The sequence below is a fragment of the Balaenoptera ricei genome, chromosome 3 (genome assembly GCF_028023285.1).
Source record: "Balaenoptera ricei isolate mBalRic1 chromosome 3, mBalRic1.hap2, whole genome shotgun sequence".
Lineage (NCBI taxonomy): Eukaryota > Metazoa > Chordata > Mammalia > Artiodactyla > Balaenopteridae > Balaenoptera > Balaenoptera ricei.
The window spans coordinates 90,232,668-90,258,974 of NC_082641.1; the positions used below are offsets into that span (position 1 = coordinate 90,232,668).

The following is a 26,307-nucleotide window of genomic DNA, read 5'->3' on the forward strand; positions in this document are numbered from 1 at the left end:
CTGGAGAACCGGCGTTTCCTTTCGTAGCTGCCGCCGCCATCTCCGCATTTGCGGGGCGGGAGGGAGGGAGGGGACTCGCGGCTGCAGCTGGAGCGGGCTTTTCTCCGGGGAAGGTCCTCTCCTTGCTCTCCTTTTCCTCCTCCGCGCGCCGCCGCCGCCCGCCCCCTGCGCCCTCCCAGCGCAGCCCGGGTCCGAGAGCTGAGCGAAAAGGGCGGTGGGGGGCGGGAGGCGCCGGCGGGCGGACGCGCGCTCGGAGGAAACTCCTGCCGGACCCGTGCGCCCCCGCGCCCGTGGTGCACCCCGGCCCGGCCTCAGCGGCGGCGGCGGCGGCAGCAGGAAGGGGCTCAGTCGGGGGAGGCGGGGGCGGTGCCACGGGGGCGGGCCCTGCTGTCCCGGCGCTAAGTTGTGGGGCCCGGCTCCTCCCACTCATTTCTTTACCCACGGCTCCTCGGACCCAGTTCCGCGCCGCCGACCCTAGAGCCGCCGAGCCCGCACCTCCTGGGTGAAGAGGACACGCCTGCCCTGGTCGAGAAAACTTTTCCTGCCGACTTGGTCGGGGCGACGGTGGCAGGAAGTCCAGGCAGCGACCTTTCCTCCGCCTGCCCCGCGCGCCCTGCCGGGTGCCGGCGCTGAACTCGAGATCTAGTTTGAGCGGGCCCCTTCCGGGCTGCAGGCGAGTCCCGCCTCAGGAGGGACGCCCGGCCCCACGGAGGGCGGTGGGCCAGGGCGAAGGCCAAGGGCGCGTGGTGGCGCCGGAGATAAGGTGCGGAGCGCCGCCCGGACCTGCATCCGCAGCGGAGAGCGCGGAGAGCCCAAGCCCGGGAGCAGGGAGCCTCCGGCGGCCGCTTCCAGGAGTCCACAGTCCGCCTCCTCCTCCGGGTGAGGACAGTGCCCTGTCCCCGAGTCTATCGAGGAAAAATGAAGTTAAGCCGCCAGTTTACCGTGTTTGGCAGCGCTATCTTTTGTGTGGTGATCTTTTCGCTCTACCTGATGCTGGACCGGGGTCACTTAGACTACCCCAAGAGCCCGCGCCGCGAGGGCTCCTTTCCCCAGGTAAGGACCGAGGAAGTGGGGACACGGGGCTCCGAGAGGGTAGGGGTGGGGGCCCGTAGTTACCCGCTGCTCCGTGACCTCTCCCTCCCGCCGAGGCTCCGCGCTCCGTCAGGGCGAGGCCAAACTGGAGGAGGCTTGGATCCTCCTCCAGCCTGGGCTCCGCAGCCCCCTCATCCCGGGCGCGCGGAGTTAACAAAGTACCAGGCGGCGTGCGGTGGCCGGATCACGCTCAGGGGAAGTGGCTGTGTTCCCGCACTCGCACCCGGGCCTGTTGGGGTGGTCACCTGCTGGCCAGTGAACCGGCGCGGCGTGAGGCGCTCCCTCGTTGGCGCAGCGCCCCCTGACAGCTGTTGGTGAGCCCCTAGGCCCACACAGGGTTAAGCTGCACAGACACCCTGCGCGCACCCAGTCGCGGAAATGAATCAAACAAACCCCATCTGGGTGTTTCATTTATTTATTTATTTTAACTGCACTGTCGCTTGAGGAAAAAAAGTTTATTCCATGTTGCATACCTCTAAGGTATGAATCTGTAGGGTTGATTTTAGTGTCGTCATTTTTCAGCTATTACATGGGGCTTGTTTGGAGCAGATGAGGGAGCCTGGTGGGGAAGCGCTTGTTATACTCCAGCCTGTAGCTATGGGGCGCTCAGTCCCGAGCCAGCGGTCAAATTGTCAAACGAGTTGGGAAAACGACCCGTCTTAAGTCTTTTATCTCAGGTTACTAAAAATGAGCAAACGGAGACAATCGGTTCTATTTGGGAGGATATACCGCGTGTGCGATTTGTTTCAAGTGATTTGCCAATGACCTGTACGATCCAGAAATTTTAGTAAAACTGGGTATTGGGTAGTATCCCCTGTAATGAATGAACCGAAGAACTCAAAACTCTGACAAGCTGATTTATCAACTACTTCACTCAAGGGTAGAGAAATGTAGGACGTGAACAAGTTGGTGTTTTTTTGTTTGTTAGTTTGTTTTTCTTTTGTGTGACAGTGTAAATGACCAAAGAATATTCTTGCCTTTTGTTCTTGTGAAACGCTAGGACAAAAGGCTTGAGTTTAATGAAATTAGACTACTAATTTTACCTGAATTATTATGAAAGTGAAAAAAAGACCCCTTTGTGGATGGTGTCATCAGTACAGAGCATTCAAAATGCCTTGCAGACGAGAGGTATTAAAAATCTGGTTGTAAACAGATGTATCAAAAAATTTAAAAGCTTTTGCTTTTAGGTAGTATTAGAGAGAAAATATAGTGCGATAAACACTATGGGATAGTTTAGAGTTTGTCCAGTGCTTGTTGATGAGATTGGATAAAACAGTTAAAAAAAGGGGCGGGGGGGGGGGGGAAGGGTAAATCCTCTGAAGCCAGAGCAAAAGGAGGAGTTCTAAGCCTTTTTAAAATATGTTGTACAATTTTGGGGCTTAACTTACCATGATTTTTCCCCCAGTAATCCTATTTTTTGGAATTTTCTCCATTACAGGAAAAACCATAAAAACTGATAGATTTTACTTAAAGTGTTATCTTGAGTAATGTCCTTTGGCTCTGACTTGATGAACACTTTGCAATGATTTATGCACACATCTGGGGCTGGGGTTCTCTGGCAACCTTGACATTTTACTGTTTCTAAAGAAGTGAGTGAGTCATTTGGTTACTGGGACGTCTTAGACGAAGTTAATTCCAATATTTTAATATCCAGCCCTAGTCCTTGTCAAGGGGCTGAAGTTCTCTGCTTACAACATAAAGCATTTAATGGAAAGTGACAGTGGCTGCTGGAAGAGAAGGCCCTGCGTGTATTCTGTTTTGTGTGCAAGGGGAGAGGGTTTGGAAGGTGGAACTTTTTATACTTAAGTTTGCCTTTCTCAGATTTTCAGTACTGGCTTTTCGGTGCAAAAGGCACCTTTGCTGATTCAGTTTTGGAGAGCCACTGAATCCCCACGCAGGTGGACTGGATAAATGCTGTATAAGCCTAACTCTTGTATGTCTGATATCAGCCTGTGTGTCTTAGTCTGACATGGTAAACTGCATTCACACAATCACCACCCAGTAGCTGAAGAAACTTAGGCACAGAGGGAGTAACTTGCCCAAAGTCACGCAGCTAAAAGCTGAGATTTCAACAGGCACCCTTTGGAGTCTAAGCTCTCAGCTACTATGCTGTACTGCCCCTTGGCAATCCTTTGCCTGTTTAGTCCCCCAACTTGCTTGTGGAAAATAGAGCATTCTGCTCTGCAGCTCCTTAGCTTATGACTTTTTTTTTTAAAGGAGTTTTTATTATGAAGCCCTAATGAATGTGCTTTTTTTTTTATGCCTTTTTTTAAAAAAATGTTTGATTTTGAGATAATTGTAGATTCACATGCACGTATAAGTAATAATACAGAGATCACATGTATCCTTTACCAGTTTCCCCCAGTGGTACCATCTTGCAAAACTGTAATACAGTATCACACGCTGGATATTTATATCTTGATACAGTCAATATACAGAATATTTCCATCACCACAAGGACCCCTTACATTGCCCTTTTATAGCCACAACCATTTTCCTCCTGTCCCTGTTCCCTTCTAGCCCCTGGCAATTACTCACCTGTTCTCAATTTCTATAATTTTGTCATTTCAAGAATGACACGTGAAATCATGTAGCGTGCAACCTTTGGGGATTGGCTTTTTTCACTCAGTCTAAATCTCGGCAGAGGCATCCAGGTTGTTACATGTTTGCTCCTTATCATTTTTTGCTGATGTTGTTATCTTTTCATTTTTCTTTTGTTCCTTATTATTGCTGAGTAGTAGTCCATAGATAGAGCACAGTTTGTTTAACTGTTCACCCATTGAAGGACATCTGGGTAGTTTCCAGCTTGGGGCAGTTTATTTCAAATAAAACTGCTATGAACATTATAAACATTCACGTACAATTTTTGTGTGAACGTAAGCCCTCATGTCTCTGAAAAATGCCCAGGAGTACAATTGCTGGGTCATAGGGTACAGGCATACCTCAGAGATATTGCAGGTTCAGTTCCAGACCACCGAATGTGCTCCTTTTTATGAAACGTTTAATGCTTGAGATTTCTCTCTCTCCCAGAATGTCTTCTAGCTCGCTTGAGAGCTAAACATGATAATGAAAACCATTATGCAGCATAGCATCCCAGCATTTGAGTTGATTTTTATTTTTTCACTACTCCTAACTCCTATGTAAATCTTAATCTGACGAGAACACCAAGCATAGCAAAGCTAGGTTGCACTAAATTATATTTCTTTGATGAGTTTGGGTATTGAATTCCTTAGTTTTAATAGAGCCAAGCTAGTCAGTCACTATAAATCTTTTTGGTGTCTAGTAGAATGATATCTCTAGAAAGGGATTGATTTCCTCTGAATTGTCCATTTTAGTTTCTTCCAGTTAACATGGAACCTTACATGGTCCATCATGTAAACAAGATATGTTTTAAAACCGTCTTCAGTTGAGAGCAGTCTATTTGCTGTTATTCTGGCTTTCTTTCTTTTTACCTCCTCCCCCAAGTCTGTGTTTTCCACCACTTGGCCAGACTCTGGGGTGGAAGTGGGCCCAACTCTGGGTGCTCCAGGTTCTCCCACCTTGGAGCGGCTGCCTGCCTCTGAGATAGTCCTTGGAAGGCTTTCCCCTGTGCTTCTGGGAGGAATTCCTTTGAGGCCTTGAGGCAACAGGTGGCTTTGTCTGTTTTAGCTTGTGTGTATTTTAGGGTTAATAAATCTCAGCTAGAAAAATTAATAAAAATTCCACTGTGAATGAGAGGCTGGCCAGGGCCTAATGTCCTGAAGATGCTTTGAGGTAATGTAAGAATTCAAGCAGATGGAAAGGAGAAACATTGTTAAGGTCTTCCTGAAATTCTTCATCACTTCCTACAAGCGATTTCACAAGTTTCTTACTATCTACATTGTGTATAAGAGGATGGCTTATTAATGTCTTATGTTTGGATCTGGAGAATTAATGGCTCAGGTTTTGTATAACAAATGATCGATCTTTACATAACTAGTATAGCATATGATCATAGCGATTCATATTAACCCTTGAAAGTTCAGAGATCGCGACTGATGGAGAATGTGAAAGTGAAGTTCAGATTTTATCTTGGTGCCCAGAAAACATTTATCAAGTGAGAAAGTGTGAATGTCTTTAAGTATTTGATTGAAAGACGTTGGTAGGTGGGGACTTTTATGTCTTTTTTTTTTTTTTCACTTTTACTGTGAAAATATAATACACATATAAAAACATGCTTAAACACTTTACATTTCTAGTACTTTCTTAAGAGTTCAACACAGTATATGTTTAATTAAAGTTGACCTCAGTCCCCCAGTTGTTTTTTCTTGCTTTTAGAAATCTGTGAATCTTATGAATAATAAACAGAAAAATACGATTTTTCCTGCTTCTCCACACTCCAGTGCACTCTATTTATAAACAATAGCACTTGTTGGGGTTTGTGCAGGTGTATAGAAGGGAGTTTGTTTCATTCCTTGGGGCACACTGTTTGAGAGCTGTGACTTCTGGGAAGTGATGGAACTTTGACCTTGACCGTGGTGACAACCAGGGATTTAGGAGAAATGAGTGCAAGAACATAAAAGCCCCTGAAAAGGGCTGGTTTCCTCCACCCTCTCCCGAGTAGAGTCCAGCAGTCCTGCCAGCATGTTTCACTAAGACTCAAGAGTCTTCCAATACACCAACTAGGACAGACAGTCATGACTGCATCTGGTCTGAAGGCTTACGTTTATTATTTTTTTAATTGAATTGAATGTGTTATTCCCAGATCAGCACTGCTGTACGGACCTAAACAAATACTTTTGCTTGGGAGATGTTGCAATCCTGTTTATCTGAAGGGGATTTTTCTCTGTGACTCATTAATTAGCATTAAAGGATATCTGGGCTGTGGGCAAAACATTGACTAAAATTACCACTTTTATGTGTTGTTTTTTATTTTGAGTCAGCTGTTGCTTTTGGTGATAGCTGTTAAAACTTTGGCCTTTTTTGACAGACTGGACTAAGTGTTGAGATTGTCCTAGAAAGAGTAGTTTAGTAGCTGCCTCTGATTCCCTGCTTTTACTCTTAGTTTTCTGAGTCCAGCAGTCTTAGTTTTCCCTTGTTGTTCCCTCACTTCCATGGAGATCTGTAAGAAAATGGGAGGATATTCAACAGCTGGGGTGTAATCTCTGGTTGCTGGATTACAAAGGCCTCATTGCGTTTTTGGCCCCTTCCGTCCTGGTGGTCATGTTCCTGGTAGCATCGGCTTTTATAGTACATGTGGAAGAGAGGAGGAGGAACTCGAAAGAGCAAATTTTGCTTCTTTTCACAGTTGTGATTAGTAAATTGATCAAGAGAGGAAGTGTAGGCCATTTTAGCTAACACGGGTTTCTGTTTCAGTTATAGGTGTTACACCAAAGCTGCTAATTTTAGGGTTGAAACTGTGTTTAGGTTCAAACAAGTTTGAGGGTCGATTGTTCTGAAATGGAGTTGAGACCTAGTGCTTGAGTATTGCTAAATTTGCCTTGTGATAGGGAGGAAGTAAATGATTTGATTTGAGTACACTCAGTCTCTTGAGGTTACAATGTAGCTTTTCTGTGAGACAGTGTATTTAAGGTAATGCTATTTGTATTGCAGTACTTCTGTGCAGACCAGTGCATAGTAGGTATCTAGTAAATATTTCATGTAAATTTGTAAATTTAACACGTTATATCTAAAGAAAAGATCAACCTTGAAGAATGCTAGTTTAAACATGTACATCTCTACCTTTGGCTGCCTCACAACCTCTTTGCTACTGACATTTGGGGCTGGATTCTTTGATGTGGGGGGCTGTCCTGTGCATCATAGGATGTTTAGCAGCACCCCCGGTCTCTACCCAGTATATGCCGGAAACACCTTTCCCCAACTTGTAGCAAGCAAAAGTGTCTCCGCACATTGCTAAATGTCCCCCGGGGGAAAGAAAATCAACCCTGTTGAAAACCACTTTGGCTGCAGTCTAGCCAAAGGCCTATTCTTTATACCCATAGCACTTTGTTAGCACTTTGCATTTTAGGAAGGAGTGATCAAAAGGCTTAATTCTTTTTTTTTTTTTTTTGAATTGAAGTGTAGTAGAGTTACAATGTTGTGTTAGTTTCTGGTGTACAGCAGAGTGATTCAGTTATATATATGTGTGTGTGTGTGTGTGTGTGTATATCTTGTTTTACCTATGCTTTTCCATTATGGCTTATTATGGGATATTGAATATAGTTCCCTGTGCTATATAATAGGACCTTGTTGTTTATCCATTCTATATATAATGGTTTGCATCTGCTAGTCCCAAACTCCCAGTCCAACCCTTCCCACCTCCCCCTTGGCAACCACAAGTCTGTTCTCCATGTTTGTGAGTCTGTTTCTGTTTTGTAGATAAGTTCATTTGTGTCATATTTTAGATTCCACATATAAGGATATCATATGGTATTTGTTTTTCTCTTTGTGACTCACCTTATTTAGTAGGATAATCTCTAGGTCTATCCATGTAGCTGCAAATGGCATTATTTCATTCTTTTTTTATTTCTGGGTAATAGTCTAGTGTGTGTGTGTGTGTGTGTGTGTGTGTGTGTGTGTATGCCATATTCTCTTTATCCATTCATCTTTAGATGGACATTTAGTTTGTTTCCCTGTCTTGGCTGTTGTAAATAGTGCTGCTGTGAGCATAGGGGTGCGTGTATCTTTTTGAATTATATTATAGTTTTGTCTGGATAAATGCCCAGGAGTGGGATTGCAGGATCATATGGCAACTCTATTTTTAGTTTTTTGAGGAACATCCATACTGTTCTCCATAGTGGCTGCACCAATTTGCATTCTCACTAACAGCGTAGGAGGAGGGTTCCCTTTTCTCCACACCCTCTCCAGCATTTGTTATTTGTAGGCTTTTTAATGATGGCCATTTTGACTGGTGTGAGGTGGTATCTCATTGTAGTTTTGATTTGCATTTCTCTAATAATTAGAGATGTTGAGCATCTTTTCATGTGCCTATTGACCATCTGTATGTCTTCTTTGGAGGAATGTCTGTTTATGTCTTCTGCCCATTTTTTGACTGGGTTGTTTGTTTTTTGAGTTGTTTGAGCTGTTTTTGTATTTTGGAAATTAAGCCCTTGTCAGTCACATTGTTTGCAAATAATTTCGCTCAGTCCATAGGTTGTCTTTTTGTTTCGTTTATGGTTTCCTTTGCTGTGCAAAAATTTATAAGTTTGATTAGGTCCCATTTGTTTATTTTTGCTTTTATTTCTATTGCTTTGGGAGACTGACCTAAGAAAACACTGGTACGATTTATGTCAGAGAATGTTTTGCCTATGTTCTCTTCTAGGAGTTTTATGGTGTCACGTCTTGTATTTAAGTCCAAAGGCTTAATTCTAATACTCAAGGATAACTAGCATTTTTTTGATGACTGAAATGAATCCTTTCACTAGATGCCCAAAATTCACTTATATTTTTAGGATTCTGCATTGCAGTATGTTATAGAAAATACAGGGGTAGATTATGTTCATATGCAAGTTAAAAATGGAAGATTATTATAATGCAACTTAATTAAAAAAAAATTGGACATGCTTATTATTCTGAGAAAAGCATTTGGTCAAGTGATAGTAAATAGACCATGTTTTACTTTCCGCAAGCTTAGTTAGAGTTTAGCAGTAGTCTAGATTTATTCCCCTTGCCTTTTAGCACAGGAAAATAAGATATATTGATTAGTAATAAGGTAGTATGGAAGGCATATGCAAAAATAATTTGAGTTGTCTAAAGCTTTCTCAGGCAAGGTATTTACTTTCTTCAGTGTATTACTTGTTTTATTTCTGCTAATTCTGATGATTCTGGTTACTGCATTTTGTATTCCTTTTTGAGATTAGAAAAAGCAGGGAAAGAAACTGGAAAATAAAGTGGATGGAGACTTCCTTCCTGTTCATTTCATTTTGTTCTAAACAGCCTTTTTAAAGAAAGGGGGGGTGGAGGTAGGGGTAGGAAAAGAACGAAGTTCTGGGCAAATATTCTCCTTCCTTCCTTTTTGTCCGAAGACCTCTGGTCTTGAACTTTGCTGAAGTCAGCTAACTGTGGGCCCAATCTGGCCTGACACCTGTTTATGTAGGGCCACAAGCTAAGAATGATTCTTACATTTTAAAATGGTTAAATATGTCATGGTTAAATATGGTCACACTCATTCCTCTGTGAATCGAATCATCTCTGGCTGCTTTTGTGTTACAAGGGCAGAGTTGAGAGGTTGCGACAGAAAGCGTAGCCTACAAAGCCAGAGATATTTACTGTTTGACCCTTTGCAGAAAAAGTTTGGCAACCCTTGGTTTAAACCGTATTTCTCTGTTATTAACATTGGAGGCAAATAGTGTGGTTAGATCTGTTGAAGCAGAGGTGGGTTAAGTAAAAACAAACAAAATTCTCATAAACTGGTTATTAGGTAAGCATTACTCAAACTTAGTTTGTGTTTTGAGAGTGTGGTTTAAAACTTGTGTTGTCTGTGTGTTTCATAGATTTCCAAGCGTCCTTGGGGAACTTCTGTGCTAGAGCATGGGCATGCTTGACATGTTTAATTTGTTTCCCTTCTATCACCTGAAGATTTCTCACTCTGGGACCGATCTGGGACAGAGGGTTCTAGGGCATGAACTAAGCAAAATTGATCCATAGTCTTGAGATTGCAAACCATGACTTTATTGTGTCTTGGATTTGCTGTAATTCACAGACGGGCTGAATTCTGAGCCTAATCTGACTGCTTGGATTGGTTAGTACTGTAGAAGGAGAGCCCAGGTCCTTCTGCAAAAGGTATCTTCTGCAAAAACCATAGATCTAGGGCCGGAACTTGGCAGTCATCTCTGGGACCCCGACGACTGCTCAGCTTGAAGGCAAAGAACTGACTACCAGGGCGTCTGCAGGGGCACTGTGCTACTCTGGTTATCCAAGAGTAATTAATTCCTGCTAATTTTGATCCTTCTTCATGCTTCTTAATGATTATGTGTGACTTTCATCATTCCTGTGGCACAGGCCGCCATCCCATTTGTGTCCTCAAAGACTTTACTGTCACCATTAAAATGTAGTACACTTCCTCTGAACAAAATGAGTGTAATGCGTCTCATTGAGTGGTGCAACTTTTAAGTGTTTTTGTTTTTTTTTTTAATTTTTAAATATATGCATGTGTGCATTTTTCACATGTAAATGGATTTCCTCGCTGGCTTCCTTTGCAGGTAGTTGCCTTCAGAAGTCCAGCGAAATCAAATGCTTTTTGCAAAGGCAGAGCAGGCCCCGAATGGGACCTGATCCTACCAGTGAACATTATTGTCCTGAATCAGGAGTCTGGAGAGCCGGGAAACTTGCCAGTGATTTTTTTCTTCTAAATACATGTTTCTTCCAGGTCTGATGGTGTTTAGTTTTGTAATGGGAAGCTCTTCCTCTTCAGGGTGAAGCTGTACGTTGGGCCTGAAGGTGTACTTTGCAGCATTTACCCTCTTTTCCCTACTGCAGGTGTGGAGGAATGTGGAATTTATTGGTCCTGACCTTTGTGGCAACATTTTTACCTGTGGAGCATTAGAGGATGGAAGCCTGACAGTCTGAATCATTCTCAGAATTATTTTCTACATAAAAGAAGTCCTGAATTTGTGTTTTTAGAATCCAGTGAGGTAGTCATTCTCTTAATAGTCATCAGTACCCCAGAAAAGTCATAAGAGGAGAGAGTCATAGAATCTTTGGAGGGCCCTTCCAAGGTTAGGTAATTTAGTCTTTGATTTTTCAGATAAGGACACAGACATGTAAACTGGACCTCAGCAGTTTTGTTTTTGTCTTTTGGCTTAGGTCCCATAACTAGTCATAGCATACCTGGGACATGCTTGCTGTCCTGTAATTCAGTGATCTTTCTGTTGTACTACAGCCAGCATATACTTGATGACTCACTATGCGTTAGGTACTATGGAAATTGTGATAGACATGCCAGGTATATTATTTGCTTTTTGATAGAGCTTCTTAGTTATTTGAGGAGACACAACTGCCATTTCTGAAACAATTAGAGACAGTTGAGTGTTATTTAGTTATTCTTTAGAAGAGTTAATTTTAAAAAGTTAGAACAGTGCCTGGCATGTAGCAAATGCTCAATAAATGCTAACTATTACCAATGAACGGAGGTTTATATAGTATGTATATGTACAAGGCACGCTTGTAGGTTCTGGGTATAAAGGAGCTAAGAATAAAACAAGAATCCATGATCTTAATTTATATTCTTAATATAAGGGCAAAGGCCTTAAAGAGAATTCAGAACTAAGTTCGTGTAATGGCCTAGCTCCAACTGACCAAAGGACATGGGACAGAAGCTAGGCTTTTCTGATTGGGTAGGACTTTGAAAGGAGAAAGGACATTCCTAGTGTGAAGTACAGTGCTTCCGAAGGCTTGGAGCCTGGCACCGTGAGAAGAGGTAAGGAGGCTGGTTTGATTTATAATATTTGGAGTTTGTAAAGAGTAATTGGGAAAACACAGCAGGTAGTTTGGGATCAGATTGTGAATTTTCCTGAGAGCCAGTGCGAGGAGTTATGAGTTGGATGGTGGTGAACCATTCGAAGTTATTGAGTATGTCAAGAAGCTGCTTGAGAAAACCAATGTTGGAGAATTAATTTCATAGAAAATTTTAGACCTGGAAGGGAGCTAAGAGAATATTAAATCTAAATTATTCCGGTAGCAGGTGTGTAGGAAGACTCAGAAGCAGGAAGGCAGCTGAGAATCTGTTTGAGGTAATACAGACATAAGGCAGTAAATCCCTGTACCAGTATTGAATTGGCTGGAGTCAAGAGGAAGAGGGAAAATGTGGAGACATTTTGTAAGAAGAAGCATTGGGCTTTCTGACGGATTTGATAAAGGGTAATGATGGGTGGCTTGAGTAAAAAAGGTTCTCCCACCTTTTTCCTTTGGGGCATTTGGAGACTGCTTGTACTGCTTGCAGAAGGGGATGGTTGGAAGGATAGCTAGTTTGGGAAGCCAAGTTCAGTTTCGTTTATGATGAGGTGGATGTGAGTGGAAATAGCCAAGTGGGCTGGAGTGCCAGAGTGAGAGATCGGGGAAGGGAGATGCTGATCTGGTATCATCAGCACAGTCGAGAATGAATGAGCTCAGTTGGGACTTTGCTTTGTGAGAAGAGAGCAGAGAGCCAAGTAACATTTCTTATAGCCAAAAGCTATGCTTCTTAGATTAAGATTACTGTATAGCAGATGTTAATAAAATGCAGCAGCTTGTATTCAAATTGTCAGAAACCAGCTCATTGATCAGCATACCTCAGAAAAGATAAGGCTATCATGAGGAAGGACTACAAAGAAGCATTTCAGTAGGAAATGAAAAAAGGCCCATCTCACCTTTGGCCCAAATTATGGGACTAAATTATTTTTTCTAGGTTATAAGAACAAAAAATAGATTACTCTGTGTGTGTGTGTGCATGTGGGGTGTGTGTGTGCGCGTGTGCGCGCGTGTGTATGTTGAGGGGTGGGGGAGGGAGAGGGAGGAAGAGAGAGATTTATTAAAGACCAAAAGGCAGCACTCTAAGCAGGGGCCTCATAGCTCAAGGTTGTTCTGAAGATCAAACAGATTTCTGAGGGTACCCCCAAACTGCCTGTTGTTTATAGCAAAGAAGAGCCTGTCCCACTTGAATGGTGGCTAGCCCCACGTCCCTCACCCCAGAACGGAAGAAGAACTCTTTTTGTCCCCAGACCAATTCGTGAAAATTTGTAGGGCCAAATGACAACACTCAAGATGCAAGCTATTGGGCTGGCCAAAAAGTTTGTTTGGGTTTTTCCATAAGATGTTACGGAAAAACTCGGATGAACTTTTTGGCCAACCCCAGTACTTATTGTGACTTTAAGGGGAGATCTAACCAATAACTGTTTAAAAGAAAAAAAAATTGAAGAACCCAAGAAATTAATATCTTTAACTCATCTCTGGTAGCTGATAGTATGATATTTAGAAGTTTGCTACTTTACATTCTTTTATGTTACATTGTGCCTTACTATTGCTTTTGTTGTGTCTGTGGTATTTATCATGCTCCTCCTTGCCCTTGTAGATCAATTGGTTCAGACTGATATTTTTTAAAATTTATTTTATTGAAGAATAGTTGATTTACAGTGTTGTGTTAATTTCTGCTGTACAGCAAAGTGATTCAGTTATACATATATACACACATTCTTTTTCATATTCTTTTCCATTATGGCTTATTACAGGACGTTGAATATAGTTCCCTGTGCCATACAGTAGGACCTTGTTGTTTATCCATTCTGTATATAATAGTTTGCATCTGCTAATCCCAAACTCCCAACCCATTCCCCCCTCGTCCCCTTCAGCAACCACAAGTCTGTTCTCTATCAGACCGATTTTTACAAAGTCACTAGGAAAGGATTTGTAAAACTTTAGAATATTTGATGCTTGTAAAGAAAAGTAAGGAAATTCAGAATTTATAATAATTCAGGTGGGGCTTGCCTAAACACCTGTCTCTTGTCTGTAAGGAATAGTGGGGCTTATTCAGGAAATGAATAGTATAAACAAGACTGAAGGTAGGCTGATTATCTACTTAATACAATCCTGCCTTCAGAGATTCCCCAGAACTATTTCTGTATGAAAAACCGTCTTAGACATGCCAATTGCATTTATTTTAATAGGCTAACACTGTTTAGGTTGATTTGTTTTTTTCCATTTTTGACAGTTAATTTCTTTTTACATTAAAATTGTGTTTCTCAAAATTACTTGTGTAAAATTAGAATGTCGATAAAACTTTTATTAGCAGATCCTAAAGTATAATATATGCCATTCCTTCATGGAGAACGAGTTAGGTAGTATAAATGGATTGTGCATAATAACCTTTGTGTACAAAGACAGGCGTATGTCAAAAAATATAAGATAGATTAACAACATAGACCAGAAGTCTTTGATCAGATGAATGCATGACAGTATGATCCTGGTTCCTTGGGAATTCTTGCAGTCTGAAAGTGTATCCCATGAACTTTTATGCATGTTCTTGGGTGGGATACATTGTTGACATATTATCTCAGAGTACTATGTGTAAGAATAGAAATTCCATTAAAATATAAAATATGTTTTAGAAGAAAAATTAGTATGATTTTTTAAAAAATTGCAAAACTATAAAGAAAAGTAATGTTCCATGGAAGAGTTTGCAAAGTGCTGAATTAAAGAATTCTATTAGTCAACACCTAATTTGCTTAGTGCCACTTAATTGCAGTTATTAACTATATTTGAAAGTAATAAAACTGCACTGTATGAAAATATTTTATAGCGTAAACATTTTGTGCTGCCTGCAAGGCCTTGTTCTCTTAATCATTTTTAAAAAGATACCTGTTTTGCAGAATTTCACTTTATACAGTGGCTTGGTGCCAAAAATGTTGCCTCAACAGGAGGTGGTTCCTGTGCAGCTGCATTGGGCTGCTGTGGACGGGGATGATAGGGTTCCAATTTCCGTAAACATCTGGAAACCCATAGGGTAGAAGGAGAGCTGCGTCCTGGAGCTCACAGAAAGCTGCCAGCAACTGGAATCCTGACTGTACTTTGAAGGTGGTGAGAGGATGGGATTACAAAGATGGGGAGAAGCACTGTGGCCTGTTGTTTTTCTGGGTCAGGGCTGGGATCCTCTGTAGTGATTCCAGCAGCTGCAGAGTGGTTACCCACATGCAGCCAGGAGAAGTCTTTTGGGTTCCCTGAAGGAAGCAAGGGATGGTGAACTTGGAGTCCCAGCTCTTCCCTTCACAGGCACTTGGCACTCTATTCATATACCTACATCCAAGTAGCCTTTGTTACCGTCACACCTAGGCAGGTGTGAGATTTATGAATGATGATTTCCAGGGCGAAGAGTGCCTTGGCTCTTGTGTTTTGGCAGGGTATTATGTAATTAAGTATTCTCTGTGCTCCCACGGTGAGGGCATTTATTTCTTTGAATGGGCAAGTAGAAGCACAAAGACAGTACCTTGGAAGAGATTCAGGCATGATCAGCTCCAGGTCTGGGTAAATCACTGAAAGGTCATTTGTAACTGTGGTTTGTGGCTTGTTGATAGAGTAGTAGAGTTACATACATAACTGTGGCCACAGCCTTAGTTCACACTCTTTCTGGCCTCAGCACTGCACATCTTAAGGGGTGGAGTGGTCACTTGGGTGACTTGTCATTTTATCAAACCAAAATGCTTTCCTGTCACGTGCCTGAGATCTGACTAAATAGCAGGATCTTTCTGTATAGTTGCATAGCAGCTGACTGACGTGGAACTAAGGCAATAACGGTGACACCCCTGCTGGAAATACAGACTCTCTTTTACCAAATCACTGTTCCTATATTTAGCTTTAATGTAGTGGTTCTTAACTGGATATGTGTGAGAATTGCCTGGTGAGCCTTTTACAATGATAAAAGGCAGATCTGTGCACTCTCTCTCTGGGTAATCCCATTCATTCCCACGGCCTTAAATTCATATTTATACTGACCACTCAAGTTTATATATTCTCCTGACTTTCAAACTTGCATGTCAGTGTGACACCACCATTGAGCTATCTAATAGTTCCAGAATGGAACCTTTGCCCCTCACTCTGTATCTTCCCCAACATTCCTTGTTTTCTTAAAATGCCACCCACTATCCTCCCAGTTCCCCAGCAAAAACCATCATCCTCCCAGTTGTCTCAGCAAAAATAAGGGGCCATTTTTCTTGCTTTCCTGCCCCCCAGACCCCCACCCCCCACCCCGCCCAGTTCATCTGTCCTGTCACATCCTTTCACATTCCTCCACCTCTGCTGCCTTGGCTCGGCCCTGGCTACCTCGGTGTTTACCTGGCAAACTGCAGTAACCTCTTCCTCCACTGCTTCACTACAGCACCAGGATAGCTTTAAAACACTTTTTGTTCATTGATCCCAAAACTGTCCAGGAGGAAGAGATGGATGTTTCTTTCCCTGAAAAATATTTTTAACCCTAACATCTTTTCCTGCCTCCTTTATTCAAAGATAGTATATAGGCTTGTTAGATCAAAATATGCCCGTGGGAAACAGCTTATAAAGTCACACGGTCTCACCTTCCTTGCTCCATTGTACGGGCTCTCAGCTCCTTAGGCTCCCAGCTCTCCACCTCTTCTGATGGGCATTTGGGCAGACTTCCACTGACAGGGGCTTCGAGTGTAAGGATACTTGCTGAGCTTTATATAGGACAGCTCTCTGCCAGGTGTATTACTTTCCTAATAAATCACAACAAACTTAGTGGCTTAAAACAAGAAAAATGTATTATCTTACAGTTCTGCAGATCAGAAGTTTGAAAAGGGTCTTACTTGACTAAAATCAAGACGTTGGCAGGGCTGATTCCCTTATGGAGACTTTAAGGGAGAATCCATTTCCTCACCTTTTCCAGCCTCTAGAGGCTGCCTGCATTTGCTGGCTCAAAGGTCCCCTTCTAGCCTGGCATCACTCTGACCTGCTCTTCTGTCTTCATATCTCCTCTGACTGTGACTCTTCCATCACCTTCTTTTCCATTATAAGGCCCCATGTGATTATGTTGGGACTACCTGAATATTCTAGGACAGTCTCCCCATCTCAAAAATCTTAAGTTAATCACATCAGCAAAGTTCCTTTTGCCATGTAAAGTAACAGATTCACAGTTTTCAGGGATTAGGACATGGACATCATTGGGAGGCCATTATTCTGCCTACCACACCAGGCACTATTTAAACTGATTTGTGTATGCCAACTAATTTAACACTCATAACCATCCTATGAGTTAGGTATTATTAGTGATCCCCATTTTACAGATGAGGAAACTGAGGCACAGAAATTATGTAACTTGCCCAAGGTTATACAGCTATTAATAGTGGAACCATAATTCAAATTTGGCTAGGCTTTATTTTTTATCTTATTTTATTTTCCAGCTTTATTGAGAAATAATTGACATACAACATTATATAAGTTTAAGGTATACAAATGATGATTTGATACATGTATATATTATGAAATGATTACTCTAATAATATTAGTTGACAAATCCATCACCTCACATAATTGCCATTTCTTTTTTGTGGTGGGAACACATATTTATATACAGTATCGTTAACTGTAATCATCATGCTATACATTAGATCCCCAGAATTTATTCATCTTATAACTGGTAGTTTGTACCCTTTGATTAACATCTCCCCGTTTTCCCCTCCTCCCAGCCCCGAGTAACTATTAATACCATTCTAGTCTCTTTCTATGATTTTTTAGATTCCACATGTAAATGATACCACATAGTATATGTATTTTTTTGACTTATTTCACTTAGCATAATGTCCTCAAGGCCCATCTGTATTATCACAAATAGAGAATTTCCTTCTTTTTTTATGGCTAAGGTGTGTGTGTGTGTGTACACATGTACCACATTTTCTTTATTCATCTGTTGATGGACACTTAGATTGTTTTGGTATCTTGGCTGTTGTGAGTAATGCTGCAGTGAACATTTCTTTGAGATCCTGTTTTCATTTCCTTTTGATACATACCCAGAAGTGGCATTGCTGGATCATATAGTAGTTCTATTTTTAATTTTTTGAGGAACCTCCATACTGTTTTCCACGATGGCTGCACCAGTTTACATTCCCACCGGCAGTGCACAAGGGTTCTATTTTCTCCATACCCTCACCAACACTTGTTACCTCTTGTCTTTTTGATGACAGCCATTTTATCCATTATGAGGTGATAGGTGATATCTCATTGTGGTTTTGATTTGCATTTCCCTGATGGTTAGTGCTGTCGAGTACCTTTTCATGTACCTGTTGGCCATCTGTATATCAGCTTTGGAAAAATATCTATTCCTCTGCCCAATTTTTAATCAGTTTTTTTTTTTTAACTATTGAGTTATATGCATTCTTTATATATTGGGTATTAACCCCTTATTAGATACATGTTTGCAAATATTTTCTCTTATTCCATAGGTTCCCTTTTTGTTTTGTTGATTATTTCTTTTGCTGTGCAGAGCTTTTTAGTTTGATGTAGTCTCATGTACTAATTTTTGCTTTTGTTTCCTGTGCTTTTGGGGTCATATCCAAAAAATTGTTGCCCAGACCAATGTCAAACATTTTCCTTATGTTTTCTTCTAGGGGTTTTACAGTTTCAGTTCTTATGTTTAAGTCTTGAATCCATTTCAGTGGTATAAGATTGGGGTCTAATTCCATTCTTCTGCTTGTGGTTTTCCAGTATTCTCAACATCATTTATGGAATAGAATATCCATTCCTCATTGAGTATTTTTGGCTCCCTTGCCAAATATTAGTTGACCATGTATGTGAGGATTTATTTCTGAGCTCCTGATTCTGTTCCATTGGCCTATGTGTCAGTTTTTATGCCAGTACCATACTGTTTTGATTACCATAGCTTTGTAGTACAGTTTAAAATCAGGAAGTGTGTTGCCTCCAGCTTTACTCTTCTTTCGCAGTATTGCTTTGGCTTTTTGAGGTCTTTCATCATTTTATACAAATTACACGATTATTTTTTCCATTTCTGAAAAAATGCCATTGGAATTTTGATAGGGATTGCATTGAATTTTGATAGGGATGGCATTGGGTAATATGAACATTTTAACAATATTTGTTGTTTTGACTCATGAACAAGGGATATCTTTCCATTTGTTTCTGCTCTAATATTTGTTAATTCCTTCCTCTGCTAACTTTGGGCTTAGTTCGTTCTTCTTTCTCTAGCTCCTTGAGTTGTAAAGTTACGTTGTTTATTTGAGACCTTTCTTTTTTCTTAATGTAGGCATTTATCACTATAAACTTCCCTTTTAGAACTGCTTTTGCAGCATTTACTGGGTTTTGGTATGCTGTGTTTCCCTTTTCATTTGTGTAAAGGTATTTTTTGATTTCCCTTTTGGATTCATCTTTGACCCATTAGTTATTCAGGAGCGTGTTATGTAATTTCCACATATTCGTGAATTTTCCAGCATTCTTCCTGTTAGTTCATTTCTAGTTAGATTCCATTCTGGTGGGAAAAGATACTTGATGTACTTTCAGTCTTCTTAAATTTGCTAAACTTGCTTTGTGATCTATCGTATCGTCTGTTCTGGAGAATGTTCCATGTGTGCTTGAAAAGAATATGTATTCTGCTATTATTGGTTGAAATGTTCTATATAGGTCCCTTAGGTCCTTTCATTCCAAAGTATGGCTCAAGTCCAATGTTTCCTTGTTGATTTTCTGTCTGGATGATCTATTGTGGAATGTGGGGTACTGAAGTCCCCTACTATTATTATATTGCCTATTTTTCCTTCAGGTCTGTTAATAATTGCTTAATATATTTAGGTGCTCCAATGTTGGGCACATATATATTTAGGAGTGTTATGTCTTGTTGACTAATTGATTGCTTTATCAGTATATAATGACCTTTTTGTTTCTTTTTACCATTTTTGTCTTAAAGTCTATTTTGTCTGATAAAATTATATTTACTTCTGTTCAGTTTTGGTTTCCATTTGCACAGAATATCTTTTTTTTTTTTTAATTCCTAGTTTACTTATTTATTTTTTGGCTGGGTCACATGGCTTGCGGAATCTTAGTTCCCCAACCAGGGATCAGACCTGGGCCCCGGCAGTGAAAGCACTACATCCTAACCACTAGACCAGGGAACCAGGGAATTCCCCAGAATATCTTTTTCCACTCCTTCACTTTGAATCTGTGTATGTCCTTAAAGCTGAAGTGAGTGTTGTGTAGCCAGTATATAGTTAGGTCTTGCTTTTTGTCCATCCAGCTACTCTGTCTTTTGATTGCAGAATTTAATGCATTTACATTTAGAGTAATTACTGATTGGTAAGAACTTACTAATATCATCTTGTTGTCTGGCTGTTTTGTAGTTCCCTTGTTCTTTATTCCTGTCTTGCTGCCTTCCTTTGTGACTTGATTTTCTGTAGCAGTATGCTTTGATTCTCTTCTGTCTTTTGTGAATCTGCTGTAGCATTTTGCTTTGTGGTTACCATGAGGCTCACATAAAACATTTTATAGTTATAATAGTCTATTTTACCATGATAACTTAACTTAGATCACAGACAAAAACTTTACCCTTTTACGCCCCCCTTTGAAGTCACGATTTACCTCTTTTTAGATTGTGTATCCATTAACAAATTACTGTAGCTAGTTATTTTAATGCTTTTTCCTTAACTTTTTTTTTGAATTTTATTTTATTTATTTTTTTATACAGCAGGTTCTTATTAGTCTTCAATTTTATACACATCGGTGTATACATGTCAATCCCAATCTCCCAATTCATCACACCACCACCCCCACCTGCCGCTGCTTTCCCCCCCTTGGTGTCCATACGTTTGTTCTCTACGTCTGTGTCTCAATTTCTGCCCTGCAAACCGGTTCATCTGTACCATTTTTCTAGGTTCCACATATATGCGTTAATATGCAATATTTGTTTTTCTCTTTCTGACTTACTTCACTCTGAATGACAGTCTCTAGATTCATCCACGTCTCTACAGATGAACCAATTTCGTTCCTTTTTATGGCTGAGTAATATTCCATTGTATATATGTGTATATATATATATACATATATATGTATATATATAACTTTTTTATTAGAGTTAAATGGTTAGCACTCCACTGTACTATATTACAGTATTAGAGTATTCTGAATTTGACTATATACTTATCTTTACCAGTGTGTTTTGTATTTTATATGTTTTCATGTTACTAATTAGTGTGTTTTCAGCTGGAAGACTTTTTTCAGCATTTCTTGTAAGGCAGGTGTTGTGATGAGTTCCCTTAGCTTTTGTTTGTCTGGGGGAGTCTTTATCCCTTCTTCATTTCTGAAGGACAGCTTTGCCAGGTAAAGTATCCTTGGTTGGCAGTTTTCTTCTTTCAGCACTTTGAATATATCATCCTGCTCTCTCCTGCCCCATAAGTTTTCTGCTTAGAAATCCACCAGTAGCCTATTGGGGGTTCCCTTGAACTTTACACGCTTTTTTTCTCTTCCAGCTTTTAAGATTTTTCTTTGTCTTTGATTTTTGTCAATTTTATTAAACTGTGTCTTGGAGAGGATCAATTTAAATTGATTTGGTTTGGTGACCTATTAGCTTCATGAACCTGATATCCAAATGTCTCCTCAGTTTGGGAAAGTTCTCAGCCGTTATTTCATTAAATAAGCTTTCTGCACTCTTTTCCTTCTCAAACTCCAATAATTTGCAAAACGGTTCTTTTGTTGGTATCCCCACAGAACACGTAGGCTTTTAAAATTCTTTTTCATTCCTTTTTCTTTTTTCTCCTGATTGAATGATTTCAATTGATCTATCTTTGAACTCACTTATTCTTTCCTTTGCTTGGTCAAGTCTGATGTTAGAGCTCTCTACTGATCATTGTATTCTTCAGCTTGAAAATTTCTTCTTTGGTTCTTATATATGTTTTCCATCTCTTCATTGAACTTCTCATTTTTTTCTTATATTGTTTTTATGATATTGTTATGTTGCTTATCTGTGTTCTATTACTCTTATCTAGAGTTCTGTTGTAACTCTCTGAGCATCTTTTGAACAATTGTGAATTATTTGTTGGGCAATTCCTGTATCTTCATTTGTTTGAGACCAATTACTAGAGGTTTACTGTATTCCTTTGGTGGAGTCATGCTTCCCTGATTCTTTGTGATCCCTGTAGCCTAGTAAAGGTGTCTGCATTTGAAGAAGCAGTGACCTCCTCCAAACTATGGACTGACTGGTAAGAGAAGCCTTTCACCTGTGGGTGGGGGCATGCTGGAGCATGCTGTGATCCCAGGTCAAGTGCAGGGGTGTGTGGCTACATCAGTTTTGGGGGTCAGTGTGATGTCTCTTTGGCTCAGGCCACTGGATTTCACAACATTGATATGTGTGGTCTCTGGTGAGTGATGCAGGCTGTTTTCAGTGGCTGCAAGGGCTGTCTGAGTCCTCAGTGGCATCGCTAGGTTCAATGGCTAGGTATCAGAGCAGACAGCAGTGATGGCCAGAGCTGGTGGTGTGCACACATTTGGCCATGGGAGCCAGCTACAGGGGCCAGTGAAGTGGCAGGGCTGGTTGCAGACATACATGTATTTGTGGCACTACAAGTCAGGCAGCAAAGCTGGAGCCAACTACGGGTACACTGGTAGTTGCAGGGCCCCTGGTGGTTGATGTGTACTACTGTGACTGCTCGGTCTCACCATGAGCACGCCGCAGTGGAGACTGGTGACAGGGGCAGTCTTGGGGTGTGCAGGGGCACAGCTGGCAGGTCTAGCTGGCAGGTCTAGCTACCGGTGGGCACAGTGTTGCCTGCTGGTGACAGAAGACAGGACCACATCCTGACCCACAAGCAGCTGTAGGGGCCCTCGCAGTAGGCATGCTTCCCCATGGCTGCACAGTCTCTTCCTGGGTGTACGCAGGTGATGGAGGCTGGTGATAGGCATCAGGTTGGCAGCAGCTTGCAAGTGCACAGCTGGAGGGGCTCCCATAGTAGTGAGGGTCTAGGCTGGAATCTTGCACTTGAGCAGCCACAGAGGCCTGGTTTGGCTGCTGATGTGGTTCCTGGGCTCCAGAGGGGATGGGTGTGGAGGAAGCAGGAAGGGACACAGGTGGCTGGAGTCAATGAATGTGAATACATGTGGGGTGAAAACTGGTGAAATCTGCAGGGGTTCTGTGACTACTGTGCTAGCCATTGGTTCCTTCTTCAGTGATGGAAGCTGCTGGGCTTCTCTGCAGTGCAGGTCACTGTGAACTCCTGCTGTGTGACTGCTACTGGTAGCCCCTGCTTTCCTTCCTTGTTCCTAGGTGTCTCTATGTGTCTCTTTGTACAGTGCTCCAAAGGGCTGAGGAGGTTGATCGCTTACCCACTTTTCTTTCCCAGCAAGGGGAACTCTTTCTAGCTGTGGAGTTCCCTCTTGGCATTGAACAGTGTTGGCTTGGGGGATGGCATGATGCAGGCAAAATGAAGCTGCTTTGCTTCTTTTTTTGTGTGGTATTCTCAGTTTGTTGTTGTTGTTGTTGTTGTTCCACTGTGTTGCTGAAATTCTGTAAGTAGACTCCAGAGCTCTCCCAGGACTATTTTGTTTGTGGATAGCTGTCTAATTGTTGATCTTTGTGGGAAGGTGGAGGCTGGGGTCTCCTATGCTGCTATTTTGGTTATGCTACTCACTTGACTTGGCTTTAGAGTCTGTTCTTAATCACAGTTGTTGTTCCCCTTCAAAGTAATTTTAGAAAGCCAAACTTTTTTTATAGCAGTAGCAGCAGTAATATCTTCTTGAGTGCTTACTTGGTGGCAGGTTCTGTGCTAAGTTCATTGACAACCATTCCAAGCAATGGGTATTAGCACTGCATTTAGCCCGTAATGAAACTGAGGCTCCCCAAAGTTAAGCTGTTGTACTTTCTCAAGGTCACAGTGCTTGTAAGTGCCAGATCTAGGATTGGAACCCAGACAGTCTGACCCAGAGCCCATGTGCTTAACTATTTAGCTAAACTGCCTTTACCGTCATCTGGTAAAGGAGTCATTAAAAGTAATCATTATGTGCTGTTATTTAAAAATAAAAATGTGGTAAGGTGTAATATCCTAGAGCATGAGATGGAGGAGAGTTAATATATATTTAAACAGATTATCAAAGGGTGCAGGTCTGTGAATTCATGTCACCCTGTGGGGAGTTGAGGGATGACTTGCCAAATGGTTTATTGTCTGCTGCAATTCTCTTAGGTATTTCACTGAAATGCATGATGTCAGAGCCATAGGTCCCAAAGTTGGCTAATCACCAGAGTCACCTGTGGAACATTAACACTGCAGTTTCTGGGGCCCTACTGAGATTCCAGGATGAATCCCAGGGATCTGTAATTTTGAGCAGCCTTTCCAATGAGTCTAATGGTCACTGTTAGAGCCTTGTTCACCCAACCACATTCACTTCATGAAGGATACTTCAGTGACAGAATCCAAGTGCAGAAAAATCTTGATGTGATGGAGTGACACGCTGAACCTAACAAAATTAAATTTGAAGGGGGGGAAAAAGCATATATGAAAGGGGGTATAGATCTAGAGTTTCAGGTGTATACATACACGCACATATTGGGGTGAAGTTTTGTTTCTTTGGGTGAAGTTTTGTTTCTTTGGGTGAAGTTTTGTTTCTTTTGCGTTCTGCCATTGGTGGTTATACAATATACATGTAATAATATTTCCTTGAGAGTTCTCTTAGTTATAAATTTGATTTGGTTGAATGAAGATTTCATATCACTACCATGGTAAGAAGGATTCTAGAATCGTCTCAGCGTTCTTTATCCAAACTCCCTCCACCCTGGCCCCCACACGTCAGTTGAAAATCATAGCCCATTGAGCCATGGTTACTGAAGGTTGTGAAATCTGAAAACATTTGATTGGACTGTACAGAATCCATAATCTTTGCCCTAGAAAAGGAGCCACGTATTTTACTCTACTCACGAGGTCATGATTGTCACTATGTGGCCGAATATGGGTCATTTTTTATTTCATTTCCCAAACAGTCCATGAAGATCACCCTATTATTTAGGACTCCTGATTCTTTTCTTACCTACTTTTTGGGTTACAGTGAAGAGTGTTTCTGGATTTTCTTTCTTTAAAAATTATTAGTTTCATTTTTATTTGTATTATTTTTGGTGTAGGTATATGTGCCCAAAATGACATTTACTACTTCCTTGTCTTAGGAAAAATGTTACACACTGTTTTTCTGTCTTTTTTTTTTTTTTTTAAGTAAATATTTGCATTTCTATTGTGTGCCAGGTGTTGTGCTAGGTATCAGGGTACAATGATGAGTAAGACAGCTGTGGTGCTTGTTCTAAATATAGTGATTCATTTAGTGATGAAGATGGGGAAATAGTACATGAATAAAATAGGTAAAAATGCTGTGGAAGAAACAAAAAATAAGCTGACGTAGAGTATAACATGAGGAGGCCTATTTTCGAGAGGATGGCTGGAGAAGACTATGAGGGGACATTTGGAACAGAAGGGAGTTGGAGCATTCTGTAAAGAGAACATGTACCAAGGTCTTAATGAGGTGGGGAAGAGCTGGTTTAGAACTGAGATAAGATCAGGGTGAAGCTAAGTTGGAGGAGAGAGAGAAAGAGAGCAGCGTGGGGAGATAGATATGCAGGTCCTTACTGAATCTAGTGTGAGGTGTTTTAATTTTTTTTGAAGTGTGATAAGAAACTAGCACTGGATTGTAATAAAGGTATTACAACTGAGTAGGGCATGGTTGAAGGATGTGGATATAGGAAATCAGTTAAGAGGCTGCTATACTAGGCTAGGAGAGATTGTTGGTGGCTTGGACCAATGTGGTAGCAGTTGAGAGGGAGAGAGGTAGATGGATTCAGTAAATATTTTGGAGGTAGGATGAATGAACTTGCAGGTAGGTTGGATGTGTGAGCAGGGTGAGGAGGATTTCAGGAGTGGTCAACGAGGTAGACATAGGCCTCCAGTCTTTACTAAGTAGCTTTAGTAAGATGGCTTTTTGGGGAAAGTAATCTTTCAGACTTAAGTTTGAAACCGAAGTGGAGAAGTCAGGTAATCATTTGGATATATGGGTCTATTTTTCAGAGAAGGGGTTTCATTTGGAAATATAAATATGGGAGACATCAGTACAGAAAATGGAATTTAAACCAAGAAGTGGATGAGATCATTTACGACAGTATGGAGAAGGCAGATTTCTCAGGAGCTAACCTTGAGTGCCTCCATTGTTTAGATACTGGGGAGAGAAAGAGACTGATAAACAGTTGGCAGGAGGAAAACCAAGAGCATGCTGTGCTGCGAGCAAGTGAAGAAAATATTTCAGGGAGGAGGGAGTGGTCCACTGGGCCAAATGCTCCTCGAGATGATGAGTAGGGACAGTGTTGGCTAATGAGGCTTGATAACATGGTAGCCTTTGGGGGCTTTTCAGGGGCAGTTTTGGTGGAGGGGTAGGCAGATGCTGATTGGAATGGCCAGATGAGGGAATGGGAGTTTGTAAGGAAGGGGGATGTATAGACTGTTGATAACCTCTGTTTGTCTGTGAAGGGGGTGGGGCCCTCGAAGGGAATGGTGGGGCTAAGGGAAGCACCAGAGTTTATTTTTTTAGATAGGATATAGTGTTAAGTTGAGCCATAAGAAATTGGTGACATTTGACTATTTTTGGCTTATGAGAATGGCAATTTCATATAATTTGACCTAATATAATATGTTATACTATTGAGGATGAGTTGCTTTTAGAAGGCGAGTTTGATGAAGCAGTGTTGAGGGAGTTTAACCAAAAGAATACAGCCTTTGAGCAATTGAGAGAGATGGGTTTGGAGCTCACCAGTGGAGT

General features: G+C 41.3%; 1 protein-coding gene across 1 annotated transcript in view; it reads left to right on the forward strand.

The window, feature by feature from the left end:
* Positions 1-408: 408 nt before the first annotated feature.
* Positions 409-26,307, forward strand: part of MAN2A1 (mannosidase alpha class 2A member 1) — a 159,373-nt gene continuing 133,474 nt past the window's right edge. The window contains exon 1 of the mRNA XM_059916869.1: positions 409-1,053. Within this exon, the coding sequence (XP_059772852.1) occupies positions 919-1,053 (135 nt within the window). The 5' untranslated portion in view covers positions 409-918. The remainder of the gene's footprint in view (positions 1,054-26,307) is intronic.